Raw genomic sequence first — 20843 nt, 5'->3', positions numbered from 1 at the left:
ATGGAGGTAAGGGAGAAAGCAGCCTATCGGTGGATCGATCTCCCGCTCTTCAGGTTTGAATCTTCGCTTAAGGCTGCTTCGTTTTCCAAGTCATCGTGGCGTGGACTTAGACCAAATACCTTAAAGTCACGCTCCAAATAATGCTTTTGGAGGAAGGCGGTACTGGCTGGTGGTCAGGCCTTGTTTTTCTCACCCAAGAAAACTTGCGCCCCTCTTCCGCAGCCTGGTCCCGCCCATTGCTAAGCAGCGAAGGGGGTGGGAATTCTTCTCTTCACCAGCGTCCCCGCCATCCCACTCTCCACGTTTGCAGTTTGGGGAAGCCGGGATTTCAGCCGAAGTTGTTCTTGAACGTTCTCCTTGTTGGGCTCGCTCCTCGCAATAGATATGCCGAGAATGCCGCCAACCCGGAGACTGCGATACCGCTGCTGCTCGCCCTTACTCCTTGCCTTACTAATTAGTTGCGTAGCATGCCAGGCTCCGCCGGTGCCGGCTGGGGAGGCCCAGTGGGATGGAAAAGACGTGTTGATCGAGCGCAAGTACGTGCCGGACAAATGCCTGCGCACCGTTATTTCCGGCGACTTCGTACGTTACCATTACCATGGTACTTTGTCAGACGGCAAGAAATTCGATTCCAGGTAGCCCCGCTCTTTCCTTCGCCGGCGTGGCGCTGCGGGTGGGGAGGAGGAGGCCAGGTACAGCGCAAATGGGGACAGATCCGCGATACAAGCTTGGGTGACTTGACTCCAGAGAAAACTCCAGTTAGTTAGCCCGGTTGCAGGAAGATGAACTCAAGCTATCTGTCTCGGGGAAGAGCCCATCCCTTCGATACAGAATCTCCGTTTCTGGTCTTTGAGATCCCATACAGAAGCTGACATTGGAAAGACCATCACTTTATCAGACGTGGGAAAATCATTGAAGTCAGAATAGGAAAAGCTTTATAGTAGTGATTAATCAGCCCAGAGGAAATCGATATGCAGATATCCAAAGCTGAATTGAGAACATTTAAATAATTAGGGGAAATACAAAGAAATTTGGGTAAACTTTTTATTAAAAGCAGAGATAGTTCCTCAGATTACAGAATAGTTACCAGGATTTGGAGTTGGGGCAACTCTGCCAGGAGCCACACTTGGAAGGAATGCGTACACACCACATGGTAATGTACAGTAATATTAATCTGCTCTGGAAAGCTGGTAGAAGTGGAGAAGCCATTTCCAAGATTATCATTCAGGGAAAGTGCTGCAGATAGTAGTTGGCAAGTGCTAAAGCTGGCAGTGGTTGCATCTGTTTGTCTCAAAATATGCTTTTTTCAAATGGCAACTGAACTTTCTTGATTTTTCTTGAAGATGTTTCACCTCTATCCAAGAAGTTTCTTCAGTTCAGACTAACTGGTGGGGAAAGGAAGGATTTATGCTCTTTGTAGTCAACCAATTGTTAACAATCTGAGGGACTCTGAGGGTTGGTGAACCATCTGGCAGTTAATCTGTGCCTTCAGAACAAATCCTTCCTCACCAGGTACTTGAACTGAAGAACTTCTTGAATGAGGAATGAACTGTATTTAAGAAAAATCAAAGTTTGAAAAAAGCACCTTTTGGGACAACCTGGATGTTTATTAATTCGAATGACTGACAATTTTTTTTTTTTGTTTACATTTATATCCCGCCCTTCTCCGAAGACTCAGGGCGGCTTACAGTGTATATAAGGCAATAGTCTCATTCTATTTGTATATTTTTTTACAAAGTCAACTTATTGCCCCCCCAACAATCTGGGTCCTCATTTTACCTACCTTGTAAAGGATGGAAGGCTGAGTCAACCTTGGGCCGGGCTTGAACCTGCAGTAATTGCAGGCTACTGTGTTCTAATAACAGGCTCTAACAGCCTGAGCTATTCCGGCCCCATTTCTATAGACATCATGCTGCAGCTATTTCCTTCAGGGAAAACGATGGAATTTTTGGGAACCACTTGCTTCAGTTGGATTTTGGGTATGAACATGTGATCTAAACTTCTTTTTGGAATGGATCTAATTTCATGGATTGTATTCCACTGATATTCTGAAGAGTGATTTGTTTTTATAATTTATATGAGCCACAATGTTGGTTGGATGTTGTAAGCATTCGATTATGTAATTATTATTAGTCTGTTCATTGGAATATGTATGAGGTATGTAAGGAATGTTTAATAGGGTCTTCATTATTTTACAGTCAGAAAGACAAAAACCACAGAGGAAACAAAGAATCTGTGGAATTTAGATGGAACCCAGTGATGCTCTTGGACATAAAAATAATGCTGGAGACAATACTATGCCTCGTAGTATATCACCTTATAAAGCCTTTTAGTTTATATTAAAAAAATTAAAAGCAAATATCAGAGAAGTGTATACAAAGTATGTCACACCTATTCTTAAATTGTAAATTGGCTGAAAGGAAATAAAAAATTAAGCTATGTCAATGAAATGTAATATTCAAATGTTTATTTAACTGACCTAACAATTCATTCTCTTCTAGCTATGACAGGGGCTCTACATTCAATGTGTTTGTGGGGAAAAATCAGCTTATTGCTGGAATGGAGAAAGCTCTGCTTGGCATGTGTGTAAATGAAAGGCGACTTGTAAGGATTCCATCCCATCTTGGATATGGAAATGATGGAGTTTGTAAGTACAGTTTTCTGTACTTTTTGATGCCTAAATATAATGAGTCAGGCCAGGTTTATTAAACTGTAGTTAAGATGTGAGACTTTAAAAATTAATTTAACTTATGTATTGTGGATCTATTGTTGACTAGTTCATCTCGTATTATCTATAGCTTTAAATATGACAGCATATTCAATTCCCAAACTCTGAATATTCATAATTTCTAAAGTACTAAAGACATATATAGATGACGGATTGAGACAGTGATTCTATCCAGTTCCTTCTTGTCCTATGTTTAAAAGCATGCATATAATATTTAAATAGCTTAGAGAGTCTTATTCATGTTAATGGAGCTAAGATGCCTTATTGGTTTAATTTTATGAAAGAAGTTCTCATTGTTCAAGAGTTTCTCTCCTTCACTTTCTTTCTAAGATCATTGAAAGGACTTGGTGAATATCTTGATAATCTCTTTAGGAAAAAAGGGAAATAGTTTTGCTATATTTGTGCAAATAGCGCATAATATTTCTGAATGTTCTACTATTCTTTAATGCAAAAAAAAAAAAAAAGATTGCACCACGATTAATACAGTACAGCTTTCACCTACTTGCCAGCATTGGAAATGGAATTATGATTTATAAAATGAAGACATCTGAAGAGACTAGTTTCTGGAAGTTTTAATAAAGTAAGATTTAGCTACTGCTACTGCAGTAGCAGTATTCACTGCCATGATATTAGGCCGAAACAGTCATTAGGTTTAAACATTACACTTACCGTATATACTCGAGTATAAGCCGAGTTTTTCAGCACGTTTTTTGTGCTGAAAAGCGCCCCCTCGGCTTATACTCGAGTCTACCCTTGCAGCTGGGCCGGCAGGACGAGCCCAAATGCTGCCGGCATGCTTTGCCAGCTCGGCCGGCTCGTTTTGGGGCGGCGGCTGGCCTCCGGCGTTTTCTTCCGCCGCTTTTTGATGGCGGCGGCGGCGGTGGTCGGCGGAGGGGCGGAGGGGCGTTCGCATTTTCGCCCTCTCACTGCCTCCTCCTCGCCTCGGAGGGGCGGAGGGGCGTTGTCACCCCGCCTCCTCTCCAGCCAAATTGAGTGCGGCGGCAGTGGGGGTGGGTGGGTGGGTGGGTGGAGGCCGCCGTGAAGTGCCGGCAGGACGAGCCCAAATGCTGCCGGCATGCTTTGCCAGCTCGGCCGGCTCGTTTTGGGGCGGCGGCTGGCCTCCGGCGTTTTCTTCCGCCGCTTTTTGATGGCGGTGGTCGGCGGGGGGCGGAGGGGGCGTTCGGCATTTTCACCCCCCTCTCACTCGTCCTCCTCTCGCCTCGGAGGCGGAGGGGCGTTGTCACCTCGCCTCCTCTCCAGCCGAAATTGAGTGCGAAGCGGCAGTGGGGGTGGGTGGGTGGGTGGGTGGAGGCCGCCGTGAAGTGCCGGCAGGACGAGGCCAAATGCTGCCGGCATGCTTTGCCAGCTCGGCCGGCTCGTTTTGGGGCGGCGGGTGGCGTCCGGGGTTTTCTTCGCCGCTTTTGATGGCGGTGGTGGCGGAGGGGCGGGGCGGAGGGGCGTTGGCATTTTCGCCCCTCTCACTCGTCCTCCTCTTGCCCACGGTGGGGGCGGAGGGGCGTTGTCACTCGCCTCCTCTTACTCGTCCTCCTCTCGCCCTCGCCCTCCCGCCCTCCTCTCCCGCCCTCGCCCTCCCCAACCAAGGACGCGGGTTGAATTTGCCATTCAAAAGACAAAGCCAGGGACTGAATCCGAAGCGATCTCGAGAAGGTCTGGGAGAGTTTTCCCCGTCCTCCGGGGGAGAAGGAGAAAAAGAAAGACGCCGAGGGGGAAGGACCAAGGTCCCTTACGGGGGAAACGGGCGGTTCTCTTTGCAGCCCCTTTGCCAGCTGCTGAGACCCGCCGTTCATGAGGAACACAGAACAACCCTGCCGGCACATTCGAGGGGTTTCCCTGCGCCCTTCGGTCCGCTTTTTGATGGCGGCGGCGGCGGTGGTCGGCGGAGGGGGCGGAGGGGGCGTTCGGCATTTTCGCCCCCCTCTCACTCGTCCTCCTCTTGCCCGCGGTGGGGGCGATGCTGCCGAGAAGCCGTTGCTTACAGAGAGCGAAAAAGCCAGGGAGACCTTGGCATAGGTGGGCGGCTGGTGTAAGGCAGGGCAGAACCTTCGACCCGCAAGGATCCCGGGAGGGGGGGGGACGAAAGAGAGGCAGAGAAGGAGGGAGGGAGGGAAGGAAGAAAAAGAAAAGAAAAGGGGGAGTGAAAATAAGAGCAGTCCGAGCTCTGAACTGGGGAACGAGAAGGAAAGAAAGAGGGAGAGAGAGAGAGACAGAGAGGGAGAGAGAAAAAGCGAAGAAGGAAGAGAACAGTGCAATGAGTAAGGACTGCCACTGGGGTCAGGGAGCAGAGCACCAGGAAACAGGGCGGCCAACGCGCGCATACTACACACACACAAACACAGAGCCAGCTCCTCCCTGCCGCTGTTGAATCTTACTTCACCGCACCCCCTCCATCCCGGCCACACTCACAGCCAAAAAAAAAGGCAGAGCAGCATCCCTCGCCGAACGGCGGCGAATCTTTTGCCTTCCCTGAAAGATTAAAGATTAAATAGGAGAGGAGACCCAAGGCGTGCAAATCATCAGAATGCCTCGACGTTTCGCACTCATTATGTCGTCATCTTAATTAATCAGACCGTGGTGGGGTTCCCTACACCTTCCTCTCCCTTTAAGAAATAGAACACTTGGCTCTATCTTTATTTTTTACATTGACCAGTAGCTGCCTCATTTCCCACCCTAGGCTTATACTCGAGTCAATAGTTTTTCCCAGTTTTTTGTGGTAAAATTAGGTACCTCGGCTTATATTCGGGTCGGCTTATACTCGAGTATATACGGTATTTTTTAGTTAAGGTAGACTTTTTTTGGAATTAAAATGGGTGATACGCATCATTATTACTTTGGGCTGCTGATTATACTCTTGTTCCACCTTTTAATAATTTCTCCTGTAACTCATCAGTAGTGTTCCCAAGAAACAGATCAGAAATGTTATGTGACTGAAACATAATATCACATGTGCAATGCATCTAAAAAAAAAGGGGAGCTTCAATCAGATAGTCATAGTCACATGACTTTTTGAAAATTCTTTCTGTAATGCCCCTGTAACTCACTAAATTAAAACTCTTGGCTAGTCTAAGAGGCATGTTTTGATATGGTTTGAAAAACAGCCTTTCATAATTTTATCTTCGTTGTGACAGGAATTACTTGGAGGACAGTTTGATTCATTTCTTAAATCTGTACTCAAGAACTTAACCCAAATCTGGAAGGACAGATAGTCTTTGATTTACTACCATAATTGAGTCCAAAATTTCTGTTGCTAAGCAAAAGGTTGTTAACTGAATTTTGTCCCATTTTACAACCTTTCTTGTCACCATTGTTAAGTTCATTATTGCACTTGTTAAGTTAGTAGTTAAGTGAATCTGGTTTTCCCATTGACTTTGCTTGGCAGAAAGTCGTAAAAAGTGATTGCATGTCCCTGGATAATAAATACCAAGCATCTAAATTTTGATCATGTGACCTTGGGGATGCTGCAATGGTTGTAAGTGTGAAAATGGCCATAAGCCACTTTTTTCAGTGCCATTGTAACTTTGAACACAAAACAAACTGTTTTAAGTTGTGGACTACTTGTATCTTTCAAATTAGAGGTTTTAGTTTTGTTGAAAGTATTGGAAAGAAAAACTGTATAGCTAAATGGTTGTTTTCTTCATTGTTTTCATGAATGAGACATTTGTGTTATTTTGTATGTGGTCTTTTTTAATAGCAGAAGCTATGATTTTAATTATATTTTAAGCTCTTGAGAATAAATTTGATATACGTTTTAAGTATCTAAATCAAACTTATACTGTGTTTCCCCAAAAATGCTACCCTGGTTTGTTTTCTGCAAGGCCTGGAGCTTGGGTCTTGCTAAGACCGCTGCTACAATGAGGCAGAAAGCCATGCGGTGCATCGGAATTGACTCGCCCTATCTCTGCCTGGCTGCTGGGCCTGCTGCACCACTGCTGCTGGATCCACGAGGCCTCATCACCCTCCTGGCTGCACTGCTCTCAGCAGCCCTGCTGGGCTGTTCCTGCCTGGCATGGGGCAACTAGGCCCAGATCTCTAGGGCCCCTTTTCCACTGCTGGCCTCTAAGACCCTCTTTGCCAGGGGTCATGCTGCCCTGTGTGAGCTCGGTGGTGGCCCTACAGTGGGACGGAGGAGAGAAGGGGAGATCACCCCTTCCTCCTTTGCACCCCAAAACCCTGTCTTCCCTGGCCACCGAGCCCCTGGCCTGCACACCATCATTGGAGCAAGACATGCAACTCAATGTTACCCCCTCTTAGTGCAATGCTCTGCCGCAGCTTTGGAGCAAAACTCTGCCTTCCCTGCGCAGGATTGCAAGGCTGAAGGCTTTGGATTGAGCATTTTTGGGATGTGTGTCTGTCTAGGGTTCCCCAAGGAAAAGACAATTGGCAGGAAAATCGGGGGGGGGGAAATTTTCCTGTCAATTGTCGGGGAGGGGCTTAGGAGACCTGGGCATAGTTGCCCCATGCCAGCTGCTGAGAGCTGCACAGCCAGGAAGGTGATGAGGCCCCATGAGACCAGCAGCAGTAGGCCCAGCAGGCATGCAGAAGTGGGGGGAATCAATTCTGACACGTCATATGGCCTCCAGCCTTGCAATCCTGCGCAGGGAAGGGAGAGATTTGCTCTGAAGCTGTAGCAGAGCATTGCATTGGGAGACATTAATTTTTAACAACTCCTTCCCTTCCCTCTTTGGCACAAGGAAAAGATGATCAGCAGGAAAAGAGGGGATGGCGGCTAGGGGGAGTTCTGGAAGTTGAAATCCACAAGTCCTAAAGTGGGCAAGCGGCTGCCCATGCTGCTGCTGGCCCCGCGTGGGCTCTTTGCTTCCTGGCAGCGCTGCTCTTGGCCGTCCTGCTGGGCTGCTCCTGCTTGGCGTAGTGAAGGCTGGGGCTTGCTAAGAACTTGGCCCATTGCAGCCATGGACAAGCAAACAGTGGGATGGAGAAGGTGGGGTCAGGGTTAGCTGCATTCCCATTCCTGTTGGCCCCCTCACTCACCTGCATGTCAAAAAAAAAATTAAGACTTCCCTCAAAATAAGCCTGAGTGCTTAGTTTCAAGCCCATTTTGGGGAAATGTGGTAAATAAGACAGGTATACTTTTCCCTTTGCCCATTATTAATACATTAAACAAACAAATGTAATCAAAAGGCAAGCTGATATTAAAATTTTTCATGACTATATCTGTTGTATAATTTCCCAAAGTAAGTTTTGTTTGGGAGTATATAGCAGTGACTTAAATTGCTGTACATCAGCAGGAAAAGCAAAAATAAATTCTATAAAGAATAGAAGCCCATTGCGAAAATAGCCTTAAAATAGTTTCTGTATCTCTGAAATATAGTTTGGTTTTTCCCATTCAATTTCACTCTGGTTTTTCTGTTTTAGCATCATGTGATAGCCAACTTTTATGGTCTGTGTAGACTGACTGATATCTTAACATACTGTTTCTTAAACTTTTTGTCTTTTCACATTAAAAATTTATGGTAAACCCCTAAAGAGATTTTATTTATATGCATTATATTTATTCATATTTGCCATACTAAAAATTAAAATTGATGAATTCACTTTTGCTACTGGCTCTTAGGATCACTTGATGTAAAGTGTAATATTGTATTATTTTTAACATATGCTGGCAAATATTTTGATTATGCAAACATTGAAGAATCCCCAGGGCTCCTAGGACCACATTTTAAGAAACAATCCCTTAATGCAGTGGTTCTCAACCTTTATAGTGCTGCGACCCCTTTAATACAATTCCCCACAATATGGCGACCCCTTTAATACAATTCCCCACGATGTGGCGACCCCTACCATAAAATTATTTTCGTTTTGAATTTATCGCGCCTGAAGCCAGATTAGGCTAGCGATTGGGAGTGATTGCAGCTGGCTTGAGAGGGAGACATCAGAGCAAAGATTTCTCTCTTTTTTAATTCATCGCGCCTGAAGCCGAATTCGGCTAGCCATTTGAAGAGCCTGCAGCTGACTTGTGGAGTCAACCATTGGAGCGCAATTCTTCGACTCGCAAGTATACTTCCCATATTTCCGATGGTCTTAGGCGACCCCTGGCAAATCGTCATTCAACCCCCAGTGGGGTCGCAACCCACAGGTTGAGAACCGCTGCCTTAGTGTAAAATTGTAAGTTGTATAGATTCTGTTATTGTGTTAATTTAGCTATACTTAAAATTGATCTCTTGAAAAAATAAGGTCCAAATTCATTGTATTAGCCTAGTGGATGGGCATTAGGTTATTAAAAATAATATATTTACAAAAATTTACTGTAATTTTTCAGAAATGAAATTGTATTATGATTTATCTTTCATCTAAACTACGATAACTTTTCCCCAAAATACGACTTATCCCGAAAATAAGTCCATAGCCTGATTTTTTGGGGTGGGCCTAATATATGCCCTACCTCAAAAATAAGCCCTAGTGAAGGAGGTGGGCCCTTCCCTTCCCCGGTCACCTCATAATCGCTCAGCTCCTTAATCACGGCCTGCAAATCAGCTGAGCCAGTGAGGGTGGAAGCTGCCTCATTCTGTCTCTCTGGGTGCCTGGAGATGTTTCCACCGCACTCTTGCCAGCCACAGCCCTTCCCATGGTGCCAGGAAACCTTGTAACTGAGGGCTCCTCTCGTCTGCAGCATGCATTGTGGCTTTAGAGCAGGTGGTGACCACAGTTTCTGCTCTACCAGGCCTGGAGCTCAGGTCTTGCTCAGGCTGATGCTACTTCTGCCTGGCTGCTAGGCCTGCTGCACCTGCTGCTGCCGGCTTCCCATTGCAACACTCTGCCACAGCTTTGGAGCAAACCTCCACCTTCCCTGTGCAGGATTACAATGCTGAAGGCTTTGGATGGAGCTTTTTTGGAATGTGCATCTGTGCTGGGCTCAAGGAAAGGGCAATCAACAGGAAAATCCTCCCCCCATTTTCCTGCCGATTGTCCTTCCTTAAGTCCAGCACAAACAGACATCCCAAAAAGGCTCCATCTGAAGCCTTTGGCCTGTTCTTGAAGGGGGTGTGAGGCGCATGGAGCCTTCTGCTGCTTTTGCAGCCAATTGAGACTGTGCTTCTTGGAGGAGGTGGCAGGAGCACGCCCGCAGATCAGCTGTTCTGCTGGTAAGACTGTTAGGTAAGGAGGCACGAGGGGCAGCTCGCCCCCGCCTCCTGGTACATGGGGAAAATTAAGACCTCCCCAAAAATAAGACCTTTGTATTGCTGGTACAGAATGTTGGATACAATAACCAGAAAAATAGCTTTTTTAAAAAAAAAATAGTGGTAGCTGGTGAATAATTTGATTCAATTCCTTTCTAATATCTTTTGCATCCTCAGTCAGTGTAATTCCTGCAAATTCAGTTCTGAATTTTGATATCCTTCTGGTTGATGTTTGGAATTCTGAAGACCAAGTTGAAATTCAGACTTATTACAAGCCAGAAAATTGTACAAGGACAATTCAGGTGTCTGATTTTGTAAGATACCATTATAATGGAACATTTTTAGATGGAACACTATTTGATTCAAGGTATCAATAAAATATTTTTCATTTTTCATGTATTGGGGGGATATAAAAATATATGTCTGTACAGATATCAACACAGATCCTAAAGGAGCAAAGATACAGTATTATCTTTTCTTCTTCCTTATATCCTTTCACTGGATGACTTGAGTGTTATTCAGTCAAATTAAAATTTAAATCCAACTTGGAAACCATTTGGTTTTGTAAATTTCTACTAGAATAAAGTCTTAAATGTTTTAATTTTCAATAAGGTTAACATTTGCACTGCTTGAATAGAAATAAATTATACATCTTATTATATTGATTTATACTGTGCTGATTCTTGCTGTTAATATTTATGCATTGCTTAAATTTTAAAACATTTAAAATAATATTAGTCATTTAAAATGTTGAAATATTGAAATCTCTAATTATGAAGTTCAGTCTTATTTAGTTTGGTGATGCTTGTAAATTTCTTGTTTATTCTCTCTGAGGCCCTTTTTGTTTCCTTTTTCCATTGTTTGTCTACCATCAGTACTAACAATAACTAAATACTATAAAGGACTGATAAAAGGAAGAATTTATGAAAAGTTCAGTGCTTTTAATTTGATGACTAAAAGGTATATATAACACTTGTTTGCAACTCCTGAAACCAAATGTGTATTTCTAGATTTCACACTGCAGCTATGGAGGGATGATACATGAATCTGGACAAAGGTATAGCGACTTTAAGCAGTTGGAGATAGTCTACCTTCAGATCTAAAGCATGACATATTTTTATTATTTATTCAGTGCGTAATTAAAAGTATTAACTTTTCTGCCGTCTTTTTCATGACTTTTATGCCATCCATGACATATGACCTTTAATGGCTGCTTGTCCTTTGTGTAGTCTTTTGAATTATACCATGGATAGCTGTAGTGAACATAAAACGTGTGTGTATGTGTGTTGAGAACAAGTCAAATACACATTCTCTTGATTAGTTACATTTAATCCTCTTATTACTCTCTGCACTAAAATGAAGAGATCTGGAATTCACTGGTATTTATATCTTCAGTCACAATAGAATGCGAACGTATGACACTTATGTAGGAATTGGGTGGTTAATCCCTGGAATGGACAAAGGTCTTCTTGGAATGTGTGTAGGAGAAAAGCGCATAATCACAGTACCACCTTTCTTGGCATATGGAGAAGATGGAGATGGTAAATTATTTTGCTTTTTTGCAGAGAAATCAACAGGATTTTTACTGTATTTTGACTAATATGAAAGTTTACTCATTCCTAATTGACATTCTAAAGCAGGGGTGTCAAACTCAATTTCATTGAGGCCACATCAGCATTGCAGTTGCCCTCGGGTGGACGTTGTTGGGAGGTCACAGTTGACTGGGCGGGTGTGGCCAGGGTGGGATGGCCAGTTCGATATCGCTCACGTTGGGGGCTGCCTGTAAGGGAGCAGGCAGGCCTGTGAGGGATCCAAGTGTTCTCTGACAGAGGGGGGCAGGACCAGGCCTGGTGCTGGGGCTTGATCCACCAGAGGAGCAAAGACAGATGGTGGGGTCATGGTGAGGCAGCCCAGTTGGTCACTGTCACCGCAACCCTATGGCCCCTGTGTGCTTAGCCCCTGCTATCCAACCTATGCAGGGATCATAGCCTGCCCCACCATCTGCCTTGCCCCACAGTGATGGCACTGGCAGCAGGCAGAGGTAGAGGCGTGGGGAACAACCACATGATCTCGCCCGCTGGACACTTGCCACATCCCAGCTGCAGCAGCTACAGGCAAGTGAAGACAGATGGTGAGACAGAACAGGTGGGCACGCAGCCATCCAGTATGTCTGGAAGGCTGGATCATGTGCCTTCCCTATATGCCTCTGCCTCCGTCTGCTGCTTGGAGGGCTGGCCCAGAGGTTATAGTGCACCTGAGCTATATAGGCTGAGAAGGGCCGTTGGGCTGCTGCTGGACACTGCCAGCCCTACATGCTCGCTGCCTTCTGTGCATGGGCTGTGGGGGGGCGTCCAGCTAGGGTGGACCATGGTTGGGGCAGCAGGAGCCAGTCCCTCACCATCTCTGGGGTGGCCCTGCAGGCCAAATCTGTGTCCATCATGGGCCAGATCCGGCTCACGGACCTTGTGTTTGACATGCGCTCTAATACAAATAACTTATGATTGAACAAAATAAAATTTATGTGTCGTTAGCTTTATTAATTAATTTATATGGCTACACATCCGACCAAGGATTACTCTGAGTGGCTAATTTTATTAGTTAAATTTATATGGCTGCCTATCTGACCAAAGATTCTCTGAGTAGCATAGAATATTCCATAAAAAACAATGTGCAAGCAAAACCAATCATATACATTTATAAAAATCAGTATTAAATATTAAAATTAAAATAGGCAAACCATATTGAAAGAATAGCTAATTCAGTAGTGGAACATTTAAAATTTCATTTTTTCTCTTCCTCCTCCTCCTCCTCCTTCTCCTTCTCCTCCTCCTTTTATTATATGATTTTTACTATTTTTACATAATTCATTTTTTAATATTATACATGATGTTTATGTAATTCATTAAATTCAATAAAAGTCTTATTTGTAACTTGTATAATACAAAAACATTTTTAAAGGATAACTTTGTTTTTCCTTGTTACAAGGGAGAAAGGAGAGGGGGTATAATAAAGAAACATCACCAAGAAAGGGGGAAAGATAACTGCAGACTCCAGAAGCTGACACCCTCATTATTGTATTGCAAATCAGATTTCTTTGCATTTGAATTGAATATGTTCCAACAAAACAAGATTTGTAATTTAAAATGAAATTGATACCACAGAAACAAGAAAACTTGGAAGCCTAATTATATTATTAAATTTAAATAATAAACATAAATAAATATTGTCTAAATAATATGATATCCCTTTAAACTTGGATATATATCTTGTCTTCATGAAGGAACATTGCAATAGAGATATGCTAATCAATTTCATTTGGAGGTTTTCATATAGGTAGCAAGGCCTTTACTTGAATCATTAAAAACAGCAAAATAAGTTCTAAAAGTTCCACAACAAACAGGAGATCAAAACTGGATATATGCCAGCTTTATTCTTTCCAGTAGTGAACATTATGCAGATATCCTCAAACTGATACCAAAAGAAGGTACATCAAATGTTTGAAATGCTCAAAAATTCAATGCTTTTTTATTTTCTGTATACTTTGTTTACAGGAAAAGAAATACCTGGTCAAGCTTCTCTTGTCTTTGATGTAGCTCTTTTAGATCTACACAATCCTAAAGACAGGGTTAATATAGAAAAACTGTATGTGCCAAAGTCCTGTGAACGTCAAACCCAAATTGGGGACTTCCTCAGGTATCACTATAATGGTACCCTTCTTGATGGAACAGTGTTTGATTCCAGGTAATCTTGTAATGAAACATAAAATCTATTCTGTATATATTCTTAGCAGTCCTTGGCTACTTTTTTGTTTACAGTTTACAGAGTCAGCATATTACCCCCAACGATCAGGGTCCTCATTTTACCAACCTCGGAAGGATGGAAGGCTGAGTCAACCTTGAGCCAGTGAGACCTGAACTGCCAAACTGCTGGCAGCTGGTGATTAGCAGAAGTAGCTTGCAGTACTACATTCTAACCACTGTGCCTAAACCACCTAAAGCCTATCAAAATATATATGGAGCGAGAATAAAAAAGGAGTTTAGATTTAATTATATTAAAGTAATAGGGATGCGATGGCTCAGTTGCAAAAATGCTCAGCTTGTTGATCGAAAGGTCGGCAGTTTAGTGGTTCGAATCCCTAGTGCCATGTAATGGGGTGAGTTCCCGTTACTTGTCCCAGCTTCTGCCAACCTAGCAGTTTGGAAGCACGTAAAAAATGCAAGTAGAAAAATAGGGACCACCTTTCCTGGAAAGGTAATAGAGTTCTGTGCACCTTTGGCATTTAGTTATGCCAGCCACATGACCATGGAGACGTCTTTGGGCAGTGCTGGCTCTTCGGCTTTGAAACAGAGATGAGCACTGTCCCCTAGACTAGAGTCAGGAACGACTAGCACATATATGTGAGGAAAACCTTTACCGTTACCTTTTATTAAAGTACGTTAAATTAAATAAAAGCAGTCTGTCTTTCTGTTTGTGTCTACCTACCCACCTACCTACCTACCTACCTACCTACCTACCTACTATGTTTCCCTGAAAATAAGCCTGCTCCCAAAATAAGCCCTTGTTAAGACCCCACCCACTCCATTGCACCTGGTTGCACAGGGTGGGCCAAGGCTCATGGGTAAAAATCAAACCAGGGTGGGATGGGGGCGTGGAGCTGCTTACCTTCAACAGTTGCAGCAAGGCCTTGTACACCCTGACACCTGCCTCGCCTTGCTGGCTCACTTCTTCTGCGGCTGCTTGCCGCTGCTTGTGCACATTGCCTCCGGCCTCTGTTTTGCTGTCAGAAGCCTTCAGGAAAGGCCTCTGCAGCTGATAACAGAGCTCCGGATTGACATGCACTTTTCTTGGCTGCAGAGGCCTTTCCTGAAGTCTTCTGACAGCGAAATGAGGCTGGGAGCTCCGCACATATAAATCCAAAGCCCATTTTTTGGACCTTTCCTGAAGGCATCTGTCAGTGAAACGGAAGCTGGGAGCAATGTGCGGCTGTCAGTGCCACCACTGTGAGGTGAGACAATGGAAGAGATCCCCCAAAATAAGGGTGCCTCTTTTGAAGGCAAGAAAACCTATAAGACTGGGTCTTATTTTCGGGGAAACACGATATTTGTCTGTCTGTCTGTCTATCTAATAAAGGAGAATATTTGTAGCTCAGGGTTAAAATGTGGGATCTTTGCTGCTCTTTGAGCTTGCTTGTTTTCTTGCAGATGTTTTATTACCTTAACATCATCAGTGCTAATAAGGAGTGCTGTTTGCTGTCAGTTTATATTCTGGTGACTTGCTTGTCTATTTGGCTGGGGGTGGTCAGAAATTTTTTGATTGGGCTGTTTACTGATGGCACTGTGGCAGTATCTTCTTTGGGATATTGTTTACCTAATTGTTGGTCTGAAGTTGACCTTGGAGTTAATCTATGCTAATCTGAGTGCTGATTACTGGTGGAGAGGTGCTGGAGTGTTTTTCTCTTTTGGACTGGTTGATTGTCTCTTTTGCATAGTCTATAGATGTTGTTAATGTCTGTGTGTATTAATAGCTGATTTGCCAGAGTGCCAAGGTTCTAGAAATTCCCTGGCATTTTTGGATTTGGCCTGGTCTATGATTGTTCTGTCCTCACTACAAGTTAGTCTGTGTGCAGCTCGACATGCAGCTAAACCCATCTTTCCTCCAATAAAACAGACCGTGTGCTTTATTGAAAGAAAAAGGATATGGTGAAACTGGGGAAAATAGGGAGACATACAATGAGATCCAAATACAAGATAGACAGTATTGAGTTACTGCTGAACATAACAATTAATAAGTACAAGCAATTTAAATCTCACCAGCAATGCTTTCTTTGTGGGATGGGTTTTTCCTTGGATGACCATGTGCCACAGATTAAGATGGATTTTACTTTGTGCTTCTGCCTTCTCCAAATGCTAAAGGAAATGGAGTCTGGCTTTCCAGAGTGTACGTGTTTTGAGAGTGTGGGCTGATGGGTAAATGGGTGGGGTCAGCACCAATATACACCTGGTATTTGTCTCTCCGGCCAATAGATGGGGCTAGAGAGCACCAATAGTATATAAAAGTTATATGCTGGGGCATGACAAGGATTCAGTGGTGGGTTTCAAAAATTTTTACTACTGGTTCTGTGGGTATGGCTTGGTGGGCATGGCATGGCTTGGTGGGTGTGGCTTAGTGGGCATGGCAGGGAAAGGATACTGTAAAATCTCCATTTCCTCTCGCTCAACTGGGACTTGGAAGGCAGAGAATAGATGGGGGCGGGGCCAGTCAGAATTTTTACTACCAGTTCTCCGAACTACTCAAAATTTCCACTACTGGTTCTCCAGAACTGGTTAGAACCTGCTGAAACCCAATTCTGCAAGGGTTGTCACATTTTCCCAATTGAAGCTATGTTTAAATCTACCGTATTTTTCGGTGTATAAGACACACTGGAGTATAAGACACACCTTAATTTTGGGGGAGGAAAACAAGGAAAAAAGTATTCTGAACCAAATGGTGTAGTAATATATTATTTAATAAAATACCAGCATAGCAGAACAATTTTTACAACCATGTATACTTTGTATAACCATGTACACTTTTTACAACCATGTACACTTTTTAGAATAGAATAGAATAGAATAGAATAGAATAGAATAGAATAGAATAGAATAGAATAGAATAGAATAGAATAGAATTTTTATTGGCCAAGTGTGATTGGACACACAAGGAATTTGTCTTGGTGCATATGCTCTCAGTGTACATAAAAGAAAAGATACGTTCATCAAGGTACAACATTTACAACACAATTGATGATCAATATATCAATATAAATCATAAGGATTGCCAGCAACAAGTTATAGTCATACAGTCATAAGTGGAAAGAGATTGGTGATGGGAACTATGAAACGATTAATAGTAGTGCAGATTCAGTAAATAGTCTGACAGTGTTGAGGGAATTATTTGTTTAGCAGAGTGATGGCCTTCGGAAAAACTGTTCTTGTGTCTAGTTGTTCTGGTGTGCAGTGCTCTATAGCGTCGTTTTGAGGGTAGGAGTTGAAACAGTTTATGTCCAGGATGCAAGGGATCTGCAAATATTTTCACGGCCCTCTTCTTGATGCAGTATACAGGTCCTCAATGGAAGGCAGGTTGGTAGCAATTATTTTTCTGCAGTTCTAATTATCCTCTGAAGTCTGTGTTTTTCTTGTTGGGTTGCAGAACCGAACCAGACAGTTATAGAGGTGCAAATGACAGACTCAATAATTCCTCTGTAGAATTGGATCAGCAGCTCCTTGGGCAGTTTGAGCTTACTGAGTTGGCGCAGAAAGAACATTCTTTGTTGTCCTTTTTTAATGATGTTTTTGATGTTAGCTGTCCATTTGAGATCTTGCGATATGATAGAACCCAGAAATTTGAAGGTTTCTACTGTTGATACTGTGTTGTCAAGTATTGTGAGAGGTGGAAGTATGGAAGGGTTTTTCCTAAAGTCTACCACCATTTCTACGGTTTTGAGTGTGTTCAGTTCCAGATTGTTTTGGTTGCACCACAAGGCTAGTCGTTCGACCTCTCGTCTATATGCGGATTCGTCATTGTCTCGAATGAGACCAATCACTGTTGTGTCATCTGCGAACTTCAGTAGCTTAACTGATGGATCATTGGAGATGCAGTCATGTATCAATTTTGTCCTTCACTGAGTTCCATGATGTTTTCACCCATTCACAAACTTGAGTGATAGTGGGCCTCCTCATTAGTTCAGTGGGTGTCAGATCATGATTACCAGCAGCCATCCATTTGTTCCACTCTTCTCGCATGTACACTTTGAATGGCTTGTTGATGGAAACATCAAGAGGTTACATCTGGCTGGTAAGACCCCCCAGGAATTACAGCTAGATGAGTCTTTACTTCTTTGAACCTTTTCTTTGTGGTTTCACTAATATGTGCTCTAAACTGGTCGAGTACTAATAAAGCTGGGTTTTTTAGAAGCCCTCCAAAACGTTTGGACCACACTCTTTCAATCCATACTTTCATTCCATGTTCATCCATCCATCCTTTCTCATAGACATGCACAACAATACCTCTTGGAGTCACTTCCTTTGGGAAGGTTTTTCTTTTGAATATTAACGTTGATGGCAATTTGGTGCCATCTTGCCAGCAGAACAACACAATCGTGTAATGTGTTTTCTCGTGTCCTGAGGTTTTCACTGTTATCCTTTTGGCACCTTTCACATCAACAGTACAATTTGATGGCACTTCAAAAGTTAGTGGGACTTCATCCATATTCCCAATCCTGGCCAATTTCAAAATTATTTTTCTTTCTAGCAAATGTATGAAAAGACAGAATCTTAGATTCATACTCTTGACATTCTTTGCGCAATTCTAGTTTTGGTGCACATAGCAAGGCCATATCGCGTCATAAATCTGAAGCAACACAATGGTGATCCAGTAAAATCCTGAAAGCCTTTCTGTGTAGCAATGCATTTGGCTTCATACATCACCATTTTTGTGGTGACTCCGAAGCCACTATTCCAGTGACCTGTGATCCAGTCTCTCATGTCCTCCTCTAACTGGGGCCACTTTGCAGGAACCCCACGGAAGTTCTGCTTGCTTTTATCCTTTACCTTTTGCAGCTGTTCCACCTGTTTCCTCCACTCTCTTATCATTTTTTCAGTTGGAGGTGGCCCAAAATATTTCTCTGCTGGTCTGTTTCCATGCTCCTGAGCATATTTCACAACTTCCAGCTTGTAAGAGATTTTGTATGCTTGCCTTCTTGGCTTTGACATTTTTCGGCAAGAAAGAACAATATTGTGTCCTTTATAACAATGCAGTGCAATGTAACTGAAACCATGTTCATTCATACGCACACACTAGGGTAGCTTTGCTGGCTGAGGAACTCTGAAACTCCACAAGTCTTAAAGAGCCAAATTTGCAGACCCCTGCCCTAACCCTATATAAACAAGTGCTAACCCTAACCGGTTATAAACAGATGCTAACCTTAACCCCTAACCCAGGGGTCTTCAAACGTGACTGCTTTAAGACTTGTGGACTTCAAATCCCATAATCCTGAGACTTAAAGTCCACAAGCTGACAGGTTTAAGACTTGTGGACTTCAAGTCCCAGAATCCTGAGATTTAAAGTCCACAAATTGACTGCTTTAGCTCCGACTTACAAGCAGTGATGGTGTGGGGGGGTGCGGCTTCAGCTTTGGCAGACAAGGGGCGGGGGGGGGTGCGGCTTTGGCTCCTAAAGGTGAGTGGTGGCAGCGGCAGTGGCTCAGACAGCTGAGGGGCGCCTGAGGCAGCGGCAGGGCAGCGCCTCAATTTATAGCAAACGGTTTCCAGAACCGTTTGCTTTTAACTTTTCTGATTTACAGTTGGATCCCAGAATAGCGCCAATCAGCTGTCTTTTGCTACTGTTGTTGCCATTGTCGCCTTTGCCACCATTCCCGCCCTCACACCAACTCCCTCCCCCCTCCCCCCAGGCATGGCTGATGCAACATTCGGCATATAAAATGCACCCAGATTTTTGCCCTCTTTTTTGGAGGTAAAAAGGTGAGTCTTATACACCGAAAAATACAGTATATGTTGTGAAATTAAAGAATTTTCATCATGTCTTCTGACTGCAAGTTGGTGTTTATGGATGCGTTCTGCCAATCTTCTGCCTGTTTGTCTTACATAATGGTTGTTACAGTTCTTACATTGTATGTTGTAGATGACTCCTGTTTTTTCTTCTGAGGTTGCTGGGTCAAAAAGACAAATGTAAGAAATAAAAAAAAATACAAAATGTAAGAAAATACAATGTAAGAATGCATCCATAAACACCAACTGGCAGTCAGAAGACATGACGAAAATTCTTTTATTTCACCACATATGGACAGATTTAACTATAGTTTCAATTGGGAAAATGTGACAATCCTAGACCAGGCCAAATCCAAAAATGCCAGGAAATTTCTAGAACTCTGGCACTCTGACAAATCAGCTATCAATAGATACATAGACATTAAGAAGATCTATAAACTATGCAAAAGAGACAATCAACCAGCCCAAAAGATTCCAGCACTTCTTTACCAGTAATCAGCACTCAGATCACCAAAGATTAACCCCAAGGTCAACTTCAGACCAACAGCCAAGGAAGCAATACCCCAAAGAAGAAACTGCCAAAGAGCCATCAGTAAGAATTCCTAAAACGGCCCCATCCCCTTCACAGAGATAGGCAAGACACCAGAATATAAACTGACAGCAAATAGCACTCCTTAGTAACACTGATTATGTTACCTAGTTAGGGTAATGAAACATCTACAAGAGAACAAATAAGTTCAGATAGCACCAAGGACTCCCTCTTGTCTGTCTGTCTGCCTGCCTGCCTGCCTATCTTATCTTCTCTTATCTTTATCTATCTATCTATCTATCTATCTATCTATCTATCTATCTATCTATCTATCTATCTATCTATCTATCACTTCATCATCATCTATCAACTCCCTTCTCACAGTTATGGTGGTCTGTGTCTTCCTTGATCTTGGGTCTTTTACCAGAAACCAGGGAGCTTGTTCTGCACAGTATCTTAGCTATTCCTAGCAATGTACTCTTTTCTCTCTTGGGCAGAGAGCCCTGATGTTGTACCCAGTTTAGGAGACAACATCTCTAAAGTTCTACCATCACTAGGACCACTTTGGCCTTAACTTTCTACATCCCTTCCAGTTCCTCTTTCAGGTACTTTTCTAGTTTCTCCAATTTCTCATACGCCTTCCTCCTGATGTTATTAGCATTTATTTATTTATTTATTAAATTTTTATAACGCCCTTCTCCCGAAGGACTCAGGGCGGTGTACAGCCAAAAAGATAAAAACTCAGTATATATACAATTAAAACAGAAGTTTAAAACAAAGCATATTAGAAAAAAAGGCCGACATTAAAAAATTTTCAACTTAAAAAATTTTAAAATTTAAAAACCCTAACACAATAAAACCCCAATTAAAATTAATAAAAACTATTA

The 20843-nt window shown here is 43.0% G+C and overlaps 1 protein-coding gene across 2 annotated transcripts in view; it reads left to right on the top strand.

Annotated features, from left to right (window-relative positions):
* The window catches only part of FKBP9 (FKBP prolyl isomerase 9), a 36800-nt gene continuing 15957 nt past the window's right edge, over positions 1-20843 (top strand). Inside the window, exons 1-5 of one of the 2 annotated variants that reach the window (XM_058183878.1) lie at positions 3-635; positions 2502-2647; positions 10060-10249; positions 11278-11423; positions 13434-13623. In XM_058183878.1, coding sequence (XP_058039861.1) covers positions 385-635; positions 2502-2647; positions 10060-10249; positions 11278-11423; positions 13434-13623 — 923 coding nt within the window. In that variant the 5' untranslated portion in view covers positions 3-384. Of the gene's footprint in view, positions 636-2501; positions 2648-10059; positions 10250-11277; positions 11424-13433; positions 13624-20843 lie in introns of both variants that reach the window. The other variant, XM_058183879.1, reaches the window with a different exon arrangement.

Source organism: Ahaetulla prasina, chromosome 4, assembly GCF_028640845.1.
Source record: "Ahaetulla prasina isolate Xishuangbanna chromosome 4, ASM2864084v1, whole genome shotgun sequence".
Taxonomy (NCBI): domain Eukaryota; kingdom Metazoa; phylum Chordata; class Lepidosauria; order Squamata; family Colubridae; genus Ahaetulla; species Ahaetulla prasina.
The sequence above is the reverse complement of the archived record's forward strand: the minus strand, read 5'-3'. Positions and strand labels throughout refer to the sequence as shown.